The 24,223-nt window shown below is 34.8% G+C and overlaps 1 protein-coding gene across 1 annotated transcript in view; it reads left to right on the plus strand.

Annotated features, from left to right (window-relative positions):
- The window catches only part of CSMD3 (CUB and Sushi multiple domains 3), a gene marked incomplete at its 5' end in the record, with an annotated part of 1,439,134 nt that overhangs the window by 54,841 nt on the left and 1,360,070 nt on the right, over positions 1-24,223 (plus strand). Inside the window, one exon of the mRNA XM_007955674.2 lies at positions 3,858-3,970. Coding sequence (XP_007953865.2) covers positions 3,858-3,970 — 113 coding nt within the window. The remainder of the gene's footprint in view (positions 1-3,857; positions 3,971-24,223) is intronic.

Consider the following 24,223-nt stretch of genomic DNA (forward strand, 5'->3'; position numbering starts at 1 on the left):
AGGCTCATCCACAAAGAGAAAGACTTTCAGTGAAAAGCATTGACACAGTGGCTGAAACAATGGGCTCAAGCATAGAAACAGTGATGAGGAAGGTGTGGGAGCAGGCAGTGTTTCGTCCTGTTGCACACAGCATCACTATGAATTGGAATCAACTCAGCAGCAGGGTTCTTTTTTTTTTTTTTGGTTTGGCTCTGAAGATGGAGGAAGAGACCTACAGTGTAAGGAATGTCGGCAATCCTTAGAATTTGAGAATAATCCCAGACTAATAGCTATCAAGGAAAGACTTTTGTCCTGCATGGAAATACATTCTTGGAACCACCTGACTAAGCGTGGCAGCAAATATAGCCCCAGAACCTCCAGAAAGGAATGCAAACAAGCTATCAACTTGATTTCATCTTTGACAGGCTCTTAAGTTGAGAATCAGTTTAGACATACTATACCCAGACCTACATAACTGACACAAGAAATGGAAGGTGGATTTAAGCCACGACATTTGTGATATATTGTTAGAGAAGCAATAAGACAATAATACACTCATTCTTTACAGGACAATAAAATTGGTCATAATTTTACCATAGCTGATTTGTAAATCAAATCTCAATGGAATTCAAAGGATAACATTTATATACAAAAATTTATCTTTCTACAATATAAGTAAGCTGTACATCAATAACAAAATATCACTAAAGCAACAATATATCTTCACAATTTAAAAGAGATTTCTCTAAGTCAAAGAGGAAATTATGAAGGAATTTAGAAAATAGTTTGAATAAGTCCCTTGTGGGATGTAGGTAATATAGCAACAAGAAAATATAAATCTTTAAAAACACATGTACTCTAGAGTCAAAAGAAGTTGCTGCACAATGTGTAATAGTGGGCTTTTATGAGTATATTGGTAAAAACACATTGGAAACAATATAAACAAAGGATAAACAACCTAACTGTGCATCAATCATAGAATGAATATATAAGTTGTGATATATTATGATGTAACATAATCCAATAGAGTAGTGGTTCTCAAAATGTGATCCCAGGATCCCTGGTAGTCCTGAGATACATTCAGAGAGTCCACAAGGTCAAAAGTATTTTTATAGTAATGAGACATTATTTACCTTTTTCACTGTGTTAACATGTGCCCTCCTAGCACAAAAGTAATGGTCCATAAAGTTGGTGGTGGCTTTTCACCATTCAATTACTAGCCCCAAACAACACGAGTAAGCTTTAGCCATTGTTCTCTTTATTGTCACACACTTGCAGTAGAACAAAAACAAACAAAACCAAGAAAATCATTTGCACTTCAGAACGTCTCTGCTGAAGCTATAAACAATTATTTATTTAAGGTCCACCGTATAGTATTGTAGAGGATCAGCATAAAAGGGGAAGGCCCTCAACAAGGTAGATTGTCCCAGTGGCTGTGGTGACTGCTCAAGCACGGGTGGTGCAGGACGCAGGACGGGGCAGTATTTATTTTGTTGTTCACAGGGTCACTATTAGTTGAAACCTACTCAACGGCACCTAACAACAATTATAGTACCAGTCTTCTTTAATAATCTGTCTGATGAAATGTAAAGTATGTGAAAAATACATCTGGTGCATACCAACTTTGATGGCTTCGTGAAGAGAAACAGTTGTGTGATTATATGAGTTGTTAGCTGAACTAATGATTTTTTTTTCATGAAATTCACTTTACTTGAAACAAAGGCTGATGAATAAACAAACTGTGGTTATTCACAAATAAGTTTGAGAGATATTCTATCAAAAATAAAAATAAATATATAAGTTAATAGCCTGTCATTTCTAGAAAAACAATTGACAAGGTTTGTTTTCAATAGCATCTGAGCTTTCAAGCATAAATTATTATTTTGGAAAACTTGATCCACTATGGTAAGCTTACTCATTTCTGAGGAGAACAGAGGTAATAAAATTAAAATGTGACTTCTCAGTATGTATGATGAAATGTGTCAACATTTGTAAAATATCTGTAACTTAGTGAACCACGTTTTTCAAATGACTAATGCATGATGATGTCTTAGGCTAGGTTCTCTAGAGAAAAAAAACCAGTGTACATACAGATACAAATACAGATATAGTTACAAATACAGAAACAGATACAGATACAGATATAGATATAGATAGATATGTTGTTGTTGTTGTTATGCGCCATCAAGTCAGACCTGACTCATAGCGACCCCTACTTGGGTTTCTGAGGCAGTATCACTACAGAAGTAGATTGCCCAAATTTCCTCCTGAAGAGTTGCTAGTGGGTTTGAACAACCAGCCTTTTGGTTAGCAGGCAAGTGCCTTGGGCACTATGCTACCAGAGCTCCTATAGATAGATATAGATATAGATATAGATATAGATATAGATATAGATATAGATGCCAAAACCAAAACCAAAACCAAATTTGCTGCCATTGACTCAATTTTGACTCATTGAAACTCCCATTAGGTTTCCAACATTGTAAATCTTTATGGAAGTGAATTGCCTCATCTTACTTCCACAGAGTGACTGATGGGGTTTGAGACACCAGTCTTTTGGTTAGCAGTCGAATGCCTTAACCACTATACCACCAGAGCTCCCTTCCCTCTCTCTTGTTCTTTCTCTCTCTCTGAATGTATATATGTGTATACACACACACACACATATATACACAAATATATACATCTCTCTCTTTCTCTTTACTAAGCCAGACACAAAGGAGATTTGCAGAAATGCAACACAATGTATTTTCTTCACTTATTTTCTTAAAAATATTATGTCAATATGTAATGATTTTTTTCTTTTTTTTTTAAACAAAATCATAAAAAGACAATTTTTTCTGCTTCATTTTCTAAAAGACTAAATATTGATATAGAACATTTGGGATTCTTTGTAATTTCTAAGATTAATAGGAAACAGACAAAAGGAACTTGAGAGCTGTTATCATACAACAATGGAAATATATGGTATTTCAATATACACAAATCCTACATATGTAGTATTTGGCAAAAGTAGCAAATATGTAAAGAAATATAGTTTATTATCATGTTAAAGTATTCTTACATATTAATAAGTAAATGCAGTAAAAAAACATGACAGGAAATAATACAAAATGGTAATTCATGGAAAAATTAAGTCATGTATCCTCATTAGTTTTAGAAAAAGTTGTATTCAAAAAAAATTTTTACAGTTTTCATGTTTAGAAAATATACCAATTATGAATCACCTTTTATATACTTCAAGCTTATATCTATTGTTAGTAAATTATAAGCAAATTAGACAGTGCATTATGGGCAAAAATATCAAGTAACTCTTGGTTACGTGAAATAGTTATAAGAAACTAATTTTCATATTAATTTCAATATAACTTACTGCAACTTTGGAATCTAATCAAGCAAAATCACTTCTCATTTGTAAACATTTAAATTTCAATATTTCAGAATTAGATCACATCTCTTCCTTCAATATTAAATTTACTAAATACTTCCCACTTTATTGTACTTTAAATTATCAGGAAAACAATGCATTTTATACTTTATTCAAACTATTTAGCTCTTGAAATCAATAACATAAAATCCACACTAATACAGACTGTCACAACTTTTCATTATTTCCCAAAGTTTGAGTATAGTTGATAAATATGATACATATTCTGAATAAATAGTAATGCACATAAACATTTAGGAACATTAATGTATGTAAATTTTTATATATTTACAATCACCTTTGATCTGTAATTTTTAGACAAAATAACATTAAAAATATTGTTACTTAAGCAAAGCTCAGTAGATATTGACAAAATGACTTGTAATACTTCTTCAACTCTATTAGGTAAAATGTCTGTGACTCTAACAATTAATTCCATTTATGTTTTTAGGTTAACAGGATTCCATCTGCCACCACCCGTGACAAGTACCAAATCTGTGTTCTCACTACGTTTGACCAGTGATTTCGCAGTTAGTGCTCATGGGTTTAAAGTATATTATGAAGGTAAGTGAAGGCAATCTAAAGGAAAACACTGCCCAATAAATGACAAAGCAAGATTCCCCAAGTATGACAAGGCGGAATAATCACTATGAAAGAGATAAAGCTGGTCCTATTATCTCAAATCTTGTCTCAGTCTGTAGGATTTAATGTTTCCTCTCAGTGTGCCTAGACACAGCAAAAAATTTCCCTTAAATCCTCTTAGGAGATGAAATCATGGAATTACTATAAGATTAGGGATTACCAAAAGGGAATTAAAAATGAGAATGAGAGGAGAATACATCTGATTTGTGATCCAGGCATCAGAGATTTCATGATATTCTTCTTGCTGCTTTGCCTTGCTACAGAAAACAAAACTAGAAACCTGTCTTCTCTGAAACACAACTATGAAAAAAAGTTCAGAAAGGGATAAGTGTTGTCGTCTTCAATTCATAAAACTAGCTTTTCCAGTACCACTGTCTCAAAACCAAAGTTTTTTTCTTTTTTCTGGAATTTTGGTACAAACTCATTTGGCATTAAAACCTGACCTTAAAAAATGGTAGACCATTTATAGTCTTTAGTTATCCCACTGCGTATCAATATCATATGCTTCCCTAGGGGAATATTGTTTGATTACAGAGTAGTGTCATAGGCTCTGCAGAGGGTATTAAAAACAGATAGAATCTGTTTTAATTTTAAATTATGAAAAATTTTAATTTTTGCTTGTAATTTCTTATTAAGGTAATTTGACAATAAAAGTTCTAAACAGTTAAAGAGAGATACCTGTCTTACCAACATATAGGGCTATCATTTTCAACTTCAACATACCTCCCCAATTCTCGTATTATCATACTACCTCCTGCCAAGTGTAACAGAGTCCTGAGATATACTCAAATGTACTAGCATGGGTGGTTCCTTTCTAAAGCACGTAATAATTCAAAATGTGATATGTTTAAAAAATACACTAGAAAACAATCATATAAACTTTTACAGTTTAAAGATTCCCAGTTCGCAAGTAGCAAATGTTTTCCATTAGATATTATTTCCTCTAGTATTATCTTTGTCACAAGAAAATTTTTTCTAGCAAAAATATTCTATTTTATATCCTAACAAATGCCATGCTGCAATAGTTTTTGAACACAATTTTCTACTGAACAGATTTCTGAACTCTCTTTTGTCTAGCAAGTGAGGATATTTTCTAAGATCTATTTTCCTCCCTTGTGAAAGTAATATCGTTATTTTTATAAGGTGCTTCCATAATAGTTCAATATTTTTATCTTGACAATTTAATTCATACTTTAAGACACTACAAACAGAAATATTTTGTTTTGGCAACAATGAAGGAGTTATACAATAATTTTATAAAATAATTTTCTACCAAACGCTCTGTAATAGAAAACCTGCATTCTGTTCGTTAAAGTATAAAAATAATTTTACATCCCTTTGTACCTTCAGTAAGTACTCAAAATTCTGACAATATAGTTTGGAAGATGAATTGTGATACTGGCATGATTTTTGGTTCGACTGTCAGATTTCATGAATTCATACTCAAAAATGTTTTCATTGGCCCCTGTTTGGACATCTAAATTAAATTTCTGATTTTTTTTTACAACATTAAATTTCTATCTATTATGCTTCAGAAAAATGGATGCATACATTTTTCATAACATTTTGCATTATATTTGGGATGTCCAGACATAAGTATGGGTATTAAGCGATCATGCTGTACTCAGGGACTGCGTATCATGGTGCAGAACATCTTCAGGAATTGGTTGGTGATGGCTAACTTTTAGCATGTATATTAATTTCCTAGTAGTACCATAACAAATGATCATACACGTAAGAGCTTGTTGTTGTTATGTGCCGTCGAGTCAGCCCCGACTCACAGCGACCCCTCCTTGGGTTTCCGAGGCAGTATCACTACAGAAGTAGGATTGCCCAACCTTCCTTCCAAGGAGTGGCTGGTGGGTTTGAACCGCCAGCCTTCTGGTTAACAGTCAAATGCTTTAGCCACTATGCTACCAGAGCTGCTTTTTAAGAGCTTACAACAATGAAAATATTTTCTCTCACAGTTCTGTAGGTAAGGAGTCTGGGTAGACTGTTGATTTCTCTGCTCAGGGCTTTATAAATTAGAAATCAAAATTTTGACTGGCTAGGTTCTTCTCAGGGGGCTCTTGGGAAGAATCCACTTTACAGCTTATTTTCATCATTGACAGAATTCAATTTCTTGTGATTGTGGGACTAAGGACCCTGTTTTCCAGCTGGCTGTCAGCTTAAGGCTGCACTTAGCTCCCAGAGGCCTCTCTCTGATTCACGAGCACAGTGAATCCTTCTCACATTTGCATCTCTCTGACTTCACCTTTTGCTGTTTCTCTTCCGCCTTCTTCCGTCACACATCCTGGCTTCAGCTGGAGAAATCTCTTTACTGTGAAGGGCTCCTATGATTAGTTTGGAAAAATAGGATATGTTCCTTTTCTCAATGATAATCCTAACATTCTTATCCTTGATTACATCTACAGCATCACTTTTACTATGTAAAGTGACATATTCAAAGATTCCTGACATATTGGGGGTGGAGGCATTGGTTGGCCTACCACCTCATGTGCAACTCAATAGGACATGCTGGGGAGACAGTATCTACAAGCATGTATTTATATAGCCATGGCCATTGATACACTAGACAGCAACTGGTATATCACAAACTCCATAAATCTTGGGTTAGAATTTTAAAAGTCTCTGAATTTTGGATCCAGCTTGTCTTCTCACAGTTGCCTCAAAAAGTGATCTACTAACCTGAACATCTCTATTAATTTCATACCTTCATGCCTTCTTTTTCAATCTGATCCTACTGTCTGAATGCCTCTATGTATTTAGTTAATACTATTTTCCTTATACTTTAAATTTTCCTTTTTATTTTTGTGTTAGAGATTATAAAATTTTTATTAATAAATTTTATACATTTATTGGTGTTTATCAAACTGGGTCACATACATCATATTCATCTGGAGAATATATTAAAATGTTGACTTCCCCCCACTTAAATATCTTGAATCAGACTCTGAGGTAGAGACCTGGAATATGGATTGTAATAAGAGATCCTGTGATTGTCATGCATACTGAATATAAGTACTAGTTACCTATCTTTCTTTCCCTGGAAGAAACTGAACCAAACCATTGTACAAGGAAGATTTAAAAAAAAAATATTTGCTGAATGGGTAGCAATATAATTATAATGGTTTGAAAAGCTTCACTTAATATCTTTAGTGATACTGAAGATAAAGTTAGTTGTGTCTTCCCATATCTCCACTTTGATGAGAATATGAGCTAGTGCAAAAAGTGTAGGCTCTGGTCTCTGATTCATTGCTTTGATTCTTTTTTCTGCCACTTAAGGAAATGTATCTAAATCTCCTTTTTAGATACATTAGAAAATCTTGGGTGAGTTACTTAATTTATCTAAACCTGATTTTCTCTTTGGTCAAATTAATGTAATAGCTCTCCCTACTTCAAGCTGTTGTGAGGAATAGGACTTGGAATATAATCTGGAATTTATGGGTATTCAATAAGTGTAGTTAGTATGATTATAATCAATATCATGATGGTGATGAAAAAGGTCTTCACCTTTTCTATGAAACATCTTACATTGCAAATAAAGATTTGTTTTCAGTTTATGTGGTAGAGAAATTGTTGCATAAACTAGAGATGTTCAAAAGAGCAATACATAGGAATCTCATAAAGCAGTTGATATGAAATACAGGTTAATAATCTAATCACCAGGGAGCTCTGGTAGTGTAGTACCTAAGGTACTTGACTACTAACCAGAAGGCTGGCAGTTCAAACCCACCAGCCACTCTTCGGAAGGAAGATCGGGCAATCTACTTCCATAGTGATAATCCCTTGGAAACCCAAAGTGGGGTCACTATGAGTTGGGTTCAACTCGACAGCACATAACAACAAGAATCTTATCGCCAGTAAACATAACATATATTGAAATAGGACACGTTTTCCTAGGTAATGCTTTTTAAGGTAAGAAAAGAGTTGAATTTATTTAGATGAATATTATCATGAGTCTACCAAAAGTAAATATTTAAATTTTGAATCGAATACAGAATTACAGACCCATCATTCAGAACACTCGTTAACTTTTCCAAAGTAATAACATATTAAGCACTTGGTGTTAAACTTTGAAACAGATCCAACATTTCTATGATTTAAGTGAATTAGTAAACTTTTGCAGAAATGTTTTTCCATTAATATTTAGCATATTTCATGGAATTTGATTATATAAATTTTTCATGGAGCTCTGGTGGCACAGTGCCTAAGGCATTTGGCTGCTAACCAGACTGGAGGGTCAAGTCCACCACCCATTTTGTGGAAAGAAGACCGGGCAATCTACTTCTGTAAATATTTGTCACCTCAGAAACTCATTGGGTCACTAAGAGTCGGAATTGACTCAGTGGCAGTGGGTTTTTTTTTTAAATAAAATTAAATTGATAAAAAAAGAGAAATATTCTGTGAAGCTATATATTTGGGGAATAGCAGTTTATACTGAGTTCAATAATCATATAACCGTTTCTCAATATTTTCCCTGGGGCACCTGTTAGGATATGTATGCTATGGAGCAAACGGTGAGTAGTGCTGTTATGTCTTTAGATCAAGCTGAGTTCATTGTACATTCTAGTTTCTGCCAAAACTTGTTTTCTAACATGGAGTCCTTTTATATTTCACTCTCAAAGTTGTGTAATCATTATAATTGAAAGAATATACAGTTAGCTTATAGATATCTTATCATTTTATTGTTGTTATGTGCTGTCGAGTCAGACCCCACTCATAGCGACCCCTCTTTGGGTTTCCAAGGCAGTATCACTACAGAAGTTGTTGTTGTTGTGCTGTCGAGTCGTTTACGACTCATAGCAACCCCATGCACAGCAGAACGAAACACTGCCCTGTCCCGCGCCAGCCCCACAATCCCTGCTATACTTGAGCCCATCATCGCAGCCACCATATCAATCCATCTCCTTGAAGGCCTCCCCCTCTTTCGTTGACCCTCCACCCTACCAACCATGACATCCTTCTCCAGGGAATGGTCCCTTCTTACAACATGACCAAAATAGGTGAGATGAAGTCTGGCCATTCTTGCTTCCAAGGACCATTCTGGCTGCACTTCCTCCAGGACAGATCTGTTAGTTCTTTTAGCAGTCCACGGTACTTTCATCATTCTTTGCCAGCACCACAACTCAAAAGCATCAACTCTTCTTCGGTCTTCCTTACTCATTGTCCAGCTCTCACATGCATACCAGGCGATTGGAAATATCATGGCTTGTGTCAGGCGCACCTTAGTCCTCAATGAGATATCCTTGCTCCTCAGCATTTGATACAGTTCCTTCGCAGTTGACTCTCCCAATGCTACACGTCATCTAATGTCCTGACTGCTGCTTCTGTTGGCATCGATTGTAGAACCAAGCAACGTGAATTCCTTGACAACCTCAATCTTCTCTCCATTGATTGTGATGCTGCTCATTGGTCCAGTTGTGAGGATTTTTGTTTTCTTTATGTTGAGATGTAATCCACTACAGAAGTAGGTTGCCCCATCTTCCTTCCGAGGAGTGACTGGTATGTTTGAACCACCAGCCTTCTGGTTAGCAGTCAAGTGCCTTAGGCACTACGCTACCAGAGCTCCCATCTTATCATTTTAGGAATCATTTATTATGGAAATATATGGATATGGGAGCTCTGGTAGCGTAGTGCCTAAGGCACTTGACTACTAACCAGAAGGCTGGTGGTTCACACCCACCAGCCACTCCTTGAAGGAAGACGGGCAATCTACTTCTGTAGTGATACTGCCTCGGAAACCCAAGGAGGAGTTGCTATGAGTTGGGTCTGACTCGATGGCATGTAACAACAACACATATATATGTTGTTGTTGTTATGTGCTGTCGAGTCAGCCCTGACTCATAACGACCCCTCCTTGGGTTTACGAGGCAGTATCACTATGGAAGTAGGATTGCCCAACCTTCTTTCCGAGGAGTAGCTGGTGGGTTTGAACTGTCAGCCTTCTGGTTAGCAGTCAAGTGCTTTAGCCACTATGCTACCAGAGCTCCAATATATATATATGTATGTATTTGTAATCTTTTTTATATATGTATTTCACTATACACTTCATTTCTACAGCATATAGTGAAATATATATATTCCACTAAGTGCTTGAATCGTATTAGTTTATTTTCACAATGTGTATATTCCATACACACACACACACACACACACAGAGTGAGAGAGAGAGAGAGAGAGAGAGAGAGAGAGAGCTTCAATCTAGGAAGAGCTCAATGAAAAATTTTAACAGATATCCAGTTAGTGAATTTATTTACCAGGAGCAGATATAAAATAAATTAATTAATATAGCATTGCAAACTATTTCAAGCAAAATGTTGATATTATGTAAAAATGATTGTTGATATATATGACTGAATAATTAAGACATAATTGGGATAAAATATCTACCATTAAGAAATGTGTTATTAATACACTATCATATGTTAATTCAGAAATATTTAAAAAAATTGATAATAGTACTGCTACTGATAAGAACAACCGAGTGACTTATTTGTCCTGTCAAAGTTAAACATTTCATATGGATTTTCTCACCCCAGAAAATTATATGAACAACTGTAATAAGCAAGATTAAATAAGCACTGATATTAGTTTGTATAATTTATTTAAATGTCATACAGATGTAAACTATGCATTTTGGAAACTTAATTTATGTCTAACGATAATTCTGTGCATATTTCAATGGACAGGCCCAGCCTTTTGGTTAGCAGTCAAATGCCTTAGGCACTACTCCACCAGAGCTTCTAAATTAAATTTAGTAAAGATTATTGTTAAAAGAATAATTACTGATAATGTATATTAAACAATTGTGAACTTAAAGCCTAAAATATCTTTTTGTACTTATGGAAACTGATGTATTCTTTATACTTTTTAAATATTTTGCATATAAAAGAATATTTATTTAGTTTACTTTTCTACTTAGCTTAATGTCACATATATTTATTAAAGGTTTACCCTTAAGACCATCCAATTACTTTAGTCATTATTTTAGTGATTACATTCAACTCCTAAACTATAAAAATTTAAACTATAAAACTATGAACTTTAATAGCTTACAGTTTGGAATGAAGTCAATTATGCTAACAGCAAAACAGTTGAACTGCAGCAAAAGAAAGCTGGGTTGTAAAATTACACATATTAGTTATTAGCAATTGGGATAGATTAGGTTCAAAAATGAATTTAATGGATCTTCATCCTTAAATATTTTTAAGAATAAATGGGAGATATATTTCAAATAACAGAATACAAGGAAATGTCATGGCAAGATATAACCGTTTGCCTCTTTAATAAAATTCAAATGTTGTGTCTATTTTTCATAGAACCAGCCTAATGAAATTGAAACCATCTTTTCTAAGGTGACCCTCTAGTTAAGTCATGAGAGTCTTCTATCTTTTGTAGCATTTGGAAATATTCAAAATACCAATCTAGAGAATAGTGCAAATCAGGCTAAAAGTTACAAGAGATAGTATCATAATGAAGATGTGTGTTTGGCTAGGTATACAGAAGAATTCATTAATTTTGATATTGATTTACATCCATTACCCAGGAAGATATAAATTACTTGTACTGTATTCTCAACCAAGCTTCACAACATGATTCAGTGCTAGTGCTGAATGCTTTTAGAAATTAAGCAGTAATATTTCAAACCTCCTTTTCATATTTCAGCATAGCATAGCATATACAACCTCTAGAACTCCCTAGCTCTCCACTTTGATTCCAGCTAGTCTAATTTATGAAACAGTCACAGGAACATATATTATATGTCTACATATAATATTCAAACTATTTAAATGACTATCCCAACTCTTTCTATCTCTTCTGTTCAGGAAACCCTGTACACCTTTTTAGAATGGCCTACTTAATTCTTGTCCTCCCAGATTTTGTGGAGGCTTTAATCATCTCTAGAATGCCATCAGTGGACCCTAAGATTGAGTCCAGTCCTCAGTGGTCTTTCTCTGAGGGCTCATTTTGTATTTTCTCTCCTACACAACTGTGAGAAACATTGTGATGGATAACGTATTTTACCCATCTTTTTTATCCTTGTCTCCTATTTCAGCACATTTCTAGCTTAGAGTAAAAACTCAAAAACTCACTGCTGCCAAGTCAAATCTGACTCACAGTCACCCCTCCTTGGGTTTCCAAGGTGGTATCTCTACAAAAGTAGATTGATCAGTCTTCCTTCCCAGGAGTGGCTGGTCTGTTTGAACTACCAGCCTTCTGGTTAGCAGTCAAATGCCTGAAGCACTGTTTTGGTTAACTAGAACCGCTCTAACAGAAATACCACAAATGGGATGACTTGAACAAACAAGAGTTTATTCTCTTACAGTTCAGGAGGCTAGAAATCCTAGTTCAAAGTGCCAGGCTCTAGGTGCTGGGTGAAAGCCCCTCGATTTTGGGCTTCAGATCTGGCGTCTCTTCACTCAGGCAGCTACTGGCTGCTGAGGCTAACAAGTGCAAGGTCAACAAATAAAATGGCACAGTCCTGATGTTACCAAACCACATGGCAAGCCATTAATTCAAGTCCATTGAAAGTCCCAAGGTCAGCAGAGCATGGTAGGTTGTGGAATAATGACACAGCTGCAAGTAGGGTTCAAGTGTGCCATAAGCTGGAGACCATTCCCAAAGCTGCTTCTTATATACAGCAAGCAGACCACATACCCAAAGCAGCTACTCAGCTGCTCCAATAAATTCCACCGTGGAGTTAATTACCAATCTCACCATGGGGAATAACTATATTCAGCTACCCAGCCACTCAATCGGGCCCAGCCAAGTTGACACACAAATTTAACCACCACAGGCACTACCCCACCAGGGCTCTCAGGTTAGAATAAGCACTTAATAAATCCTTGTTGAACTCATTTGATATATTGCTTATCTAAAAAATTTGATCAGTAATAAGGAATATTAATATATCTTCCTCTTTTAAAGCATTAAAACTCCCACAAATGTTTTAAATGGCATACATGGGCTATGTTTAATCACTGAGAAATTGAGATACACATATTTATATCAAGTAAATAATGCTTAGGGCTATTTTTGACATTTTATTTGAAGAAATTTATCAATGATATCTAAAATTATTTTTACTTTTTATGAAGGATTTTTTTTTAAATTAAAAACATTTTTCTTGGAGGAAATAGTTTATTTATGAAGTGTTTTTAAAATATAAAATTGCTCATACAACATAAAAAGAAAAACAAGCTGAAAATGAAAAATTACTAAAGTCATTGATGCACAACCTATTTAATCTCTGGGCACCATATGGAAAGATGGGCTGGTATTCAAGTTTTTATTTCATTCTCCTTAAATATAATAATGAAACTTAATATTTAATTTCATTCCACATTGCATTTTCTTCTTTCATGTACGTTTCTGTGTTATGTCAACTGCTATAATTCATCATTTCAATATGAGTGTTAAAAGGAAGTTTAATTGAGACAGTGATTTATTTGAGATTCTAATTATATATCAAAGTTGTTTTTCTGTTTTTCACACAGTCAGTGGCCACTTAGTGTGATAAATTCTTATACTTGGTAATACATAAGTAGTGAAGTTAAAGGAAACTCTACTTTGTACTTATATTAGAAATTGATTTGTGAATGTATTTTTATTTCCTTTTCTTACCAAAATTTGGTAAATTAGACAAAAATTTAATTTTATATTCATTAATTGGTTCTGAATATCATAGAAAATCCAATTTGAAATAGTTTCTTTCTTATAAAAATAATTATTTACTTTATTACAACCCCATTTAATATTTTAAAAAGAGCTACAGCTAAAATTAAGTGTGGAAATCAAACTAATTTAGTTCTTAGCTCAGGTCTCACAGGCTGCAATCAAAGTGTTGGCCAAAGCTTTCATTTACTTATAAAGCTCAAGGTCTTCTTCCAAGCTCATTGGTTGTTGGCAGAATTCATTTCCTTGCAGCTGTATGACTGAGGTACCAATTTCTGGTAGCTATCAACAGGAACTGCTCGTAGTTTTTAGAAGCTCCTGTGGTTCCTTGCAATCTGACCTCATAGGCAATTCATGACAAGGTATTCTTTTAGATTAAAGACAGCATATCTCACTGACTTTGCTTTTCTCTCCAATCAGCTACTAAAATGTTTCACATAACATAACATAATTACAATAGTAATTCCCCATCACTATTTGCCATATAATCTAACCGAATCAAGAGCCCAATATATCCTATCATATTCACACTCAAGGGGAGGAGATTATACAAGGTGTATATACCTGAAGTGGTAATCTTGTTGGTCATCTTAGAATTCAGAATATGACATCAACTGAAATAACTAATTGAGGCACAGGTTCAAAATAGGATGTAAAATATAAGAAGAGAAAGAAAAGATTACAAGAGGTATTCATATTAAATCAAGTTAAATATACCTCATATTTTATCTAAAAAAAGATATAGTCAATGCATTCTTTTTATTTATGTATAGTATATATGTGTGTGTGTATGTATATATTTTTGTATACATATGTATATATGTGTATTTATATATATGTAAATTGTTGTTATTGTTGTTATGCTACCTCGAGCTGGGCAGACTCATAGCGACCCCTCCTTGGGTTTGTATGTATATATATGTATACATATATATTGTGTGTGTATATATATTATATATTTATAGAATATATATATATACATATATATATATATGTCTACATATATGATATAACCCAAAACCCACTGCCATTGAGTCAATTCCAACTGTTACCAACCTCCATTGGGTTTCCAAGGCTGTAAATCTTTAAAGAAGTATATTGCCCCATCTTCCTTCCATGGCAGAGCTGGTGGGTTTGAACCAATGACTTTCTAGTTGGCAGCCAAGTGTCTCACCCAATATGCCATCAGACTTCTCTAAGTATGTGTGTATATATATATGTATATATGTGTGTGTGTGTGTATTCCACAACCCTCAATCTAACTTCAAAAGTTGATTTCTTTTAGGTTAGGAAGCAATATGTCTTTTTACAGTAATGACATAAGTCAGATATAATTCAATTATAATCATGTATCTGTGCTTTAAATATATGATTTATTTTTCAGGAAAGCTGCATTTTAATCTGAATGCACTTTTAATGGCATACCTTTCCTACACAGTAAAGGAAAAATCAAAAAAATGCTAGACATGATGTCAAAGACATAGTGATTTAAGTTGATTTTACCACTCTGAAGCTGTGAGGCTGAATTCCGTCTAATGTAATATAGGTATATAATACTGAATGCAAGAATTTTCCACCATTCGTCTGTCAGTTTGTAGTATTGTGGTGGATTGCATGTTGCTGTGAGGCTAAAGTCTATGCCACCGGTATTTCAAATACAAGCAGGATCAACCATGGTGGACAGATTTCAGAAGAGCTTCCAGATTAAGACAGACTCAGAAGGAAGAAGTAGCCATCCACTTCTCAAAGAATTCACCAGCGAAAACCATATGAATAGCAGTGAAACACTGTCTGATATATTACTGGAAAACTTTATGAATAGTCGTGAAACATTGTGCAATATAGTGTTGGAAGATGAGCCCCTCAGGTTGTCAGGCACTCAAAATAAGACTAGGGAAGAGCCGGCTCCTCGGAGTAAAGTAGACCTTAATGATATGGACGGAGTAAAGCTTTTGGGACATCCATGTACTGATGTGACCAGACTCAAATTGAGGAGAAACAACTGAAAGCATCCACTAATAATCAGAACATGGAATGTAAGAAGAATGAATCTAGGAAAATTGGGAGTTGTCAAAAATGAGATGGAATGTATAAAGATCAATATTCTAGGCATTAGTGAGATGAAATGGAACAGTCTTGGCCATTTTGAATCAGACAACCATATAATCTACTATGCTGAGAATGACAAACTGAAGAGGAATGGTGTGGCATTTATTATTATCACAAAGGATGTTTCCAGATCCGTCCTGAAGTACAATGCTGTCAGCGATAGCATAATATCCATAGGCCTACAAGGAAGAGAAGTTAATACTACTATTATTCAAATTTACCCACCAACCACCAAAGCCAAAGATGAGTAAATTGAAGAATTTTGCCAACTTCTGTCGGTCTGCAACTGATCAAATATGCAGTCAAGATCTGTTGATTATCATTGCTGATTGGAATGCAAAAGTTGGAAACAAAGAGTTACCAGTAGTTGGAAAACATGTCCTTGGTGATAGAAATAACACTGAGATTGCATGATAGACCTTTCCAAGACCACTGGCTTATTCATTGCAAATACCTTTTTTTTTTTCCCAACAACATAAACAGCAGCTGTATATGTGGACTTTACCAGATGGAGTACTGGGGATCAGATTGACTACATCTGTGGAAAGATGTGATGAAGAAGCCTGATATCTTCAGCCAAAACAAGGCCAGGAGCTGATTGTGGAACAGATAATCAACTGCTCATATACAAGTTCAAGTTGAAGCTGAAGCCAATTAAAACAAGTCTGTGAGAGCCAAAACATGACATTGATTATATTTCACCTGAATTTAGAGACCATCTAAAGAATAGATTTGATGCATTGAACACCAATGACTGAAAACTGGAGGGATTGTGGGATTACATCAAGAGCATCATCCAAAAAGAAAGCAAAAGGTCATTGAAAAGACAGGAAAGGAAGAAAAGACCAAAATGGATGTCAGAAGAGACTGAAACTTGGTCTTGAACAGAGAGTACCTATAGCAAATGGAATAAATGACAAGATAAAAGAGCTGAACAGAAAATTTCAAAGATCAGGTCAAGAAGACAAAGTCAGTTATTAAACTGAAATGTGCAAAGACCCGAAATTAGAAAAACAAAAGGGAGTATCATGCTTGGCATTTCTCAAGCTGAGGAAAAATTTCAAGCTTTGAATTGCAGTATTGAAAGTTTCTATGGGCAAAATATTGAATGATGCCAGAAACATCAAAAGAAGATGGAATGACTACAAAGAGTCACTGTACCAAAAAGAATTGGTTGATGTTCATCCATTTCAGAAGATAGCAGATGATCAAGAACCAGTGGTACTGAAGGAAGAAATCAAAGTTGCACTGAAGGAATTGGCAAAAAAACAAGGTTCCAGGAACTGATGGAATACCCATTGAGATGTTTCAACAAACGGATGATGCACTGGAGGAACTTATTTGTCTTTACCAAGAAATTCGGATGACTGTTACCTGTTCAAGTAACTGGAAGAGATCCATATTTGTACCCATTCCAAAGAAAGGTGATCCCACAGAATGTGGAAATTATCAAACAGTATCATTAATATCACACACAAGTAAAAGCTTGCTGAAGATAATTCAAAAACAGTTGGAGCAGTATGACAGAGAACTTCCAGAGATGCATGCTGGATTCAGAAGAGGCTGTGGAACAAGGGATATCATTGCTGATGTAAGATGGATCTTGGCTGACAGCAAAGAATACCAGAAAGATGTTTACTTGTGTTTTTACTATGCAAAAGTATTCGATTGTATGGATCATAACAAATTATGGATAACATTGAGAAGAATTGGAATTTCAGAGCACTTGATTCCACTCATGAGGAACTTGTACATAGACCAGGAGGCTATCGTTTGAACAGAACAAGGAGATACTGCATGGTTTAAAATCAGGAACAGAGTGTGTCGGGGTTGTATCTTTTCACTATACTCATTCAATCTGCATGCTGAGCAAATAATCCAAGAATGATTGCAGTTATCAAAGATTTCCTATTACTTGCTTCCACAATCAGCACCAATGGAAGCAGCAGTCAGGAAATCAGGTGATGTGTTGCAATGGGAAAATCTGCCCCAAAAGACCTCTTTAAAGTGCTGAAGAGCAAAGATGTCTCTTTGAAGACTAAGATGCAGCAAACACAAGCCATGGTATTTTCAAAAGCTTCATATGAGTATGGAAACTGGACAATTAGTAAGGAAGATTGAAACAGTATTGATGTCTTTGAATTATGATGTTGACGAAGAATACTGAATATACCATGGACTGCCAGAAGAATGAATAAATCTGTCTTGGAAGAAGTACAACCAGAGTTTTCCTTAGAAGTGAGGATGGTGAGACTTTGTCTCAAGTACTTTGAATTATCAGGAGGGACCCATACCTTGAGGAGGACATCATGCTTGGTAGAAAAGTGGGTTGGCAAAAAAGAGGAAGACCCTCAAACCGGCGATTGACACAGTGGCTGCAAAAATGGGCTCAAATACAGCAACAATTGTGAGGATAGTGCAGGACTGGCCAATATTCTGTTCTGTTTTACATAGCTGTGAGTTGGACCTTATTTAACAGAACCTAACAACAATGATATATGCAAAATTCTCCTGGTTATATGAGTTAGAGAAATATTCGAGATATTAAATTAAGAGATGTTATACAGTCATGCACCACATAATATCCATTCGGGCAGCATCTGACCTCTTATACATTTGTGGTCCCAAAAGATAATAATAGAGTTCAGGAAACTCAATTTGAGGAAAGGACTTAGTGAATGCAACAGCTTCCTGAATGCAACACTTTGTATATCATGTCTTTTATATACAAAGTGCTTGTGCTGCCAGGTGTATAGTGGTACAGTACACATTTAACCTGGAATATGTATGTCTTGATAGTCCTAATAAATGCCTGTTACTGGCTTGTGTATGTACTATACTATACTTCCTATCTAAAAAGGTTACCTTATAACAGTGTATGAGAGCTCTGGTGGCATAGTGCCTAAGGCATTTGACTGCTAACCAGAAGGCTGGCATTTCAAACCCACTAGCTACTCCTTGGAAGGAAGGTTGGGCAATCTACTTCCATAGTGATAGTCCCTCAGAAACTCAAGGAGGGGTCGCTATGAGTGGGATCCTCCTCCAAGACAGTAGTTCATTCATTTGTCTCGTTCATAGCAGTGAATGCTTTTGTATAACGGTATGTGTGTCATTCAATCTTGTGTGTCATGTGTCTCTTGAATGTTACCGCATTATCTCTGTGTTTAGTTTTCTTTCACAAATATTACCATGAAATGCATCCTGGCTCCCAAATACAGTAATACCAGTGCTACTGATAGCAGCAGCAAGAGGCAAAGAAGTATAGACGTATAAATGAAGAAAAGAATAATTAAGCATCAAGAAGATGGAACATCAGTGAATACTATTGCTCACAATTTATGCATATCACATTCAACAAACACAATGATCTTCAAAAACAAAGAAACTAACCTCCAAGCTGTTAAAGGATTGGCTCCACTGAAAGATACGAGCCTAACCGAAAGTGAGAAGGAGCTATATCAGATATGGAGTCATTGCTTATAATGTTGATTGAGGACCAAACACAACAGTGAGTTCCTCTCCGTAGCTTGACAATCATTGCTAAGGCACGAAGCTTGTTTGAGATACTGAAGGAAAACGTGACCAGACTACAATATGGTGTTTGCACAATGGCTAAATCATGCGACGTCCTATTTATTTCACAGAAGATTTTATGGACCTAAGTGATTCATCACTGTACTCTTCTTTATACTGGATAGTGTATTACCCTCATAAAATATAATTTGTTGTTGTTGTTGTTAAGTGCCATCAAGTCAATTTCAACTCATACTGGCCCTATGTACAACATAACGAAACACTTCCCTGTCGTCTGTCGTCACAGTCCTTGCAGTACCTGAGCCCAGCGTTGCAGCCACTGTGTCAATTCGTGTCCATGAGGATCTTTTTTAATCCTTTGGGGACTTGTCCCTTCCAACCACATGACCAAAGGAGATGAGATGAAATCTTGGTATTCTTGCTTCTAAGGAGCATTAAGGCAGCACTTCTTCCAAGATAGAATTGTTAGTTCCTCTTGCATGGTATTTTTCATTTTCTTCGCCAATACCTCATTTTAAAGGCATCAATTCTCCTGTCTTCTGTATTTATTGTCCAGCTTTCACATGCATTTGAGGCAATTAAAAATACCTTGGCTTGGGGTCAGAGTACTTTAGTCTTCAAAGTGACATGTGGAGAATCCCCATGTAACAAATTGTGTAAATTTTTATAATTTTTCTATAATTATTGAAATAGATCCATCTGTGTGTAGTTTTAAACATTCCACATTATTGATTTAATTTAAGGAATTAGCCTGGAGACTGTTAGATTACACTTCATTTTCTTTAAAATCCTTTGATTTCGCCCCTTTAAATTTTATTTTGTTCTTAGATTCAAGCCAGTATCAGTAATTCAAAGACACTGAAGTACATTTACCACATGAACTAAACTTTTTCATGGATGACAATTAGCATTCTCTGCCACAGTGTCAGAATAAGCAGCAACAGATAGCTTGTTCAAAACTCTTTTGAAGAGACAGAAACACTGTGGTTCTGTCAAATAGATTTATATATATATTAAGGAACCCTGATGGCACAACGATTAAACTCTGAGCTGCTAACTAAAAGGCTGGTGGTTCAAACACACCCAAGGATCCACAGGAAGAAAACCTGAGATCTACTCCCTGAGATTGCAGCCTAGAAAACTCTATGGGGCACTTCTGCTCTGTCACTTTGGTCGCAAGGAGTCAAAATTGACTCGACAATACCTAACGGTAACAACAACCAATAAAAATAATCTGGAATACAATTTCCTCTATTATTCATTCATTCTGAAGCGTGTATTAAGCACCTACACTGGTTTAGTCATATTGCAAGGGTTAGTAAATCTTTAATATGGTATTCAGGGTGCTTCTAATTTTGTGAAGAAAAATAAATAAAAGCAATTATTCTCCCAAGTGCTTATAAGTGTATCTCACAACCTTTCTCTCTCTCTCTTTTTTTAAAGAAAATTTAGAATAATTGCATTAGATAAATAGTATTCTGATTCTCCCAATAAAAACAGGTAACATGGTTGTGTGCCTTACAAACAGCAGTGTGCTGGAGTCTTCTGGCAAGGAGTCAGCAGGAGACAATAGTGCTCCGTGATCCTCTTCCTAATTCTGCATCTGTTGCTTCATGTTGGTACCTTGAAAGCAGCTGCCGTTGAGTCGTTTCTGACTGACAGAGACTCCTCTTTGGGTTTCAGAGGTGGTATCTCTACGGAAGTAGATTGCCTAATCTTCTTTTTGAGTAATGCTATGCAAAACAGCACATTTTATTAAGCAGGGCTTATTATTTAGTTATCCCCGAGAACACATTTGTTAAGTATTTACCAGGCCAAAGCAGTAAATGGAAGCATGGTTATTAGACCTAAGAGCTGGTTCAGTGCATCATGTGCTATTTTCCCTTCATCATTAATGCAAAGCAGGACTTTCCACACTTTAGTGTTCATAGGAGTCACTTTGGAATCGTGTGAAAATGCAGAGTATGATTCACACACTTGGTCTGAAGCCTAGGCTCCTAAATTCCCCATAAGTCTCAGATGCAATTCCGCTCTTCCACACACCACACACCACAAGACACTGAATCTTTTATGTTTTATTTTACGTTTGCAGCATCGTGTTATTCCAAAATACTATCACTAAGCATATTTGAGTGGTTTCCTAAGAAAGTGGAAGGAAGGTTGGGCAATCCTACTTCCGTAGTGATACTGCCTCGGAAACCCAAGGAGGGGTCGCTATGAGTTGGGGCCGACTCGACGGCACATAACAACAACAACAACAAACTGTCTTACTCTTCTTGTGTAACACAATTGAAATTGCTATGAATCAAAGTTAAGAGTTAGAAATAAAAATCAGCTAAAAAGTTTGTTTTTGCCTTCCATTTTGCTAGCCTCACTTTTTAAATTAGGAAACAATCCTTATTCTTGCAAAATAGAAAGATCATTAAAATATCCTGTTGTTGGCTGATGAAAATACCTAGTCATCAAATTTTTAGGGGGTAGATTATAAAACTGCTGAGCCTATTATGCCAACTTTAATTACAGTGATACCATTAGTTAATTTTGCAGCTGTCATTAGCACTTAATCTGGGAAAATAATGGGTAGCATTGGTTTTGAGCATGAAATTCATTATATTTAAATTATTGAAATCTAAATCTTATAAGAGTTTTCAGAATATATCTTAAATCTCTTATATTTAAGAAAATAAATAGCCTAGATTTGCATTATATTCTTCATTGATTTTTATGTTGGCATGAATCTATTTGAAAATATATAACATTAGCAACAAACTCAAGCTTGGTACTTCATAATCTACAGGTTAATTTTGTGCTCTACTCTTAGCTTTTTACTGTAATTACTTCTCCTGAATTCTCCTTAAACCTACAATAATCAACAGCATGTAGGTCACTTATGTAGCATATTCAACATTATTTGGATAATTGTGTTTTCTGATATATTATTTACTTAGTAAATATTCATGTTACACAAAGAACTGGAGGCCTAAATAATTACACAGTTCATGCAGAAATTAATTACTTTTCACCTTTAAATGAGTTAATTTATTATCAATAAACTAAATGCTAACAATATAAAATTAAGACATTTAATGTGAATTTTTTTTATTTATAGGATAATTGCCATATATTATTATAATCAAAATATTTTAGGAAACTAAATATTACACATGAACATTTTTTAAAAAAATTATAAAATCTGTGTAGTTTCAGCTTTAAAATTCCAATAATTTTAGTCATTTTCATGGTTTTTGGAATGCATTCTGATTTTAATTTCATAGCTTTCCCTGATAAGTAAGACTAAACATGGTCATTTTGTTATGTTTCATCTCCTCAAAATAATGATTCCAAAGTCAATATACAATGTGGATAATTGTTCTAATTCACAATCAAGTAGCACAAGTCTTCAAGTTGTAGCTTTGTTTTAGCTCATACAAACAAACAAAAAAAAAATCCAAATTCAATATAGAAAATAACTCACATAGTTCTTCTCAGTTGTCAGGGTATGTTCATAGAAACCTATCTTATATGCTCTTAATTTCCAGTGGTATAAACATTCTTCAATTTAAATTTGCAACAAGACAAAACAAAATGAATAAACAAAAAGACCAAAGGAAGGTTCAGACAATAAGCAAAAAGAAGAGATTTTATCATACATAAGTAACAGGGAATGAATCCAAAACCTAGTTTTAAATTCTAGTTCAATTCTCTTTTCAGTATTGCATGAAGAACATAAAATATTGACAATTTAACATTTACAAATTTGAAGGTAATATTGTTATTCATTATTTGAAACACCAGAAAAAATATGCTTTTTGTCTAATAAATCTGCCTGGGACTGCCAGAGCCACAGATAAGTTGGGAAAGGAGAAAATCTGGCCTTTTTTTTGCCTCTTCGCTTTCTTCATCTGTTCTACTTGTCTGTACAATCCAGTCATTTTGAGCTATTCATGTTTATTCAAGTGTGTTGTGCTCTCACTTGCTTGGCACTCGATAAATTTTTGTTGAAGAATACTTGGATAGATAAATAAATGAATACCAAGTTTGATCCATGATGACTTTACTATTGCTGTTACTAGAGGATAAGTATGAGCTGAATTATTGTTTCCAAAGGAAGACCTTAAAAAGACAGTTTGAGGAAAAGAAGAATTCTCAGTATTTCCACTCCACTTTAATTTTTACATATTTCACTTAAAAAGTAATAAAGTTGACTCCACTGTAGAGGCATAAAATTTCATTTATGCCTCACCCTCGTTGGCCAAGTGATGAGGCCCATTATTTAAGGTTGTAAGGGTAACTTAAATCCACACTTAAAACTCTTGGTGGAATTTAATAGCCTTTCCCATGGCCAAATTCATTTTTATGTTAATGGGGCATTTTGTTGAAACTAATGATGCATTAGTCTCCCGTGAATAGAAGGTTCTGGTAGCAGCCTTTACAAATGATTTGAACTTCCGTGCTGGGTTTGAACATTATAAACTATATTTATGGTACCTTTATAAACTTTGTAGTGAATTACTGAATGGTGAAACCAGCTGTATTTGGGGAACGTTTACAATAGATGTATATCTGACATTTCTATAATGTTATTTAATGTGAGTATATGTTTCATTCTTTTTCTTAAAGAACTAATTTAAAAAGATTGAAATATTTCCTGTATTTCATTTTAAATGCCCCAGTGTGCACTAAGAACTCTCAGAAAATTCAAGGATATAAAATGATGAAATATAGCTTATAATTATTTTATCTTTAAATAAAATTGGGAAAAATAAAATTGAGTTATTAGTAAGTCTCTTTAAATACCTAGTTAAAATGAAGAAAATACAATTTCGTATATTAGCAAATATGATTCAGTTAAGT

This window comes from Orycteropus afer, unplaced genomic scaffold, assembly GCF_000298275.1.
Source record: "Orycteropus afer afer isolate SDZICR_OR568_19922 unplaced genomic scaffold, OryAfe1.0 scaffold00530, whole genome shotgun sequence".
Classification (NCBI taxonomy): Eukaryota; Metazoa; Chordata; class Mammalia; order Tubulidentata; family Orycteropodidae; genus Orycteropus; species Orycteropus afer.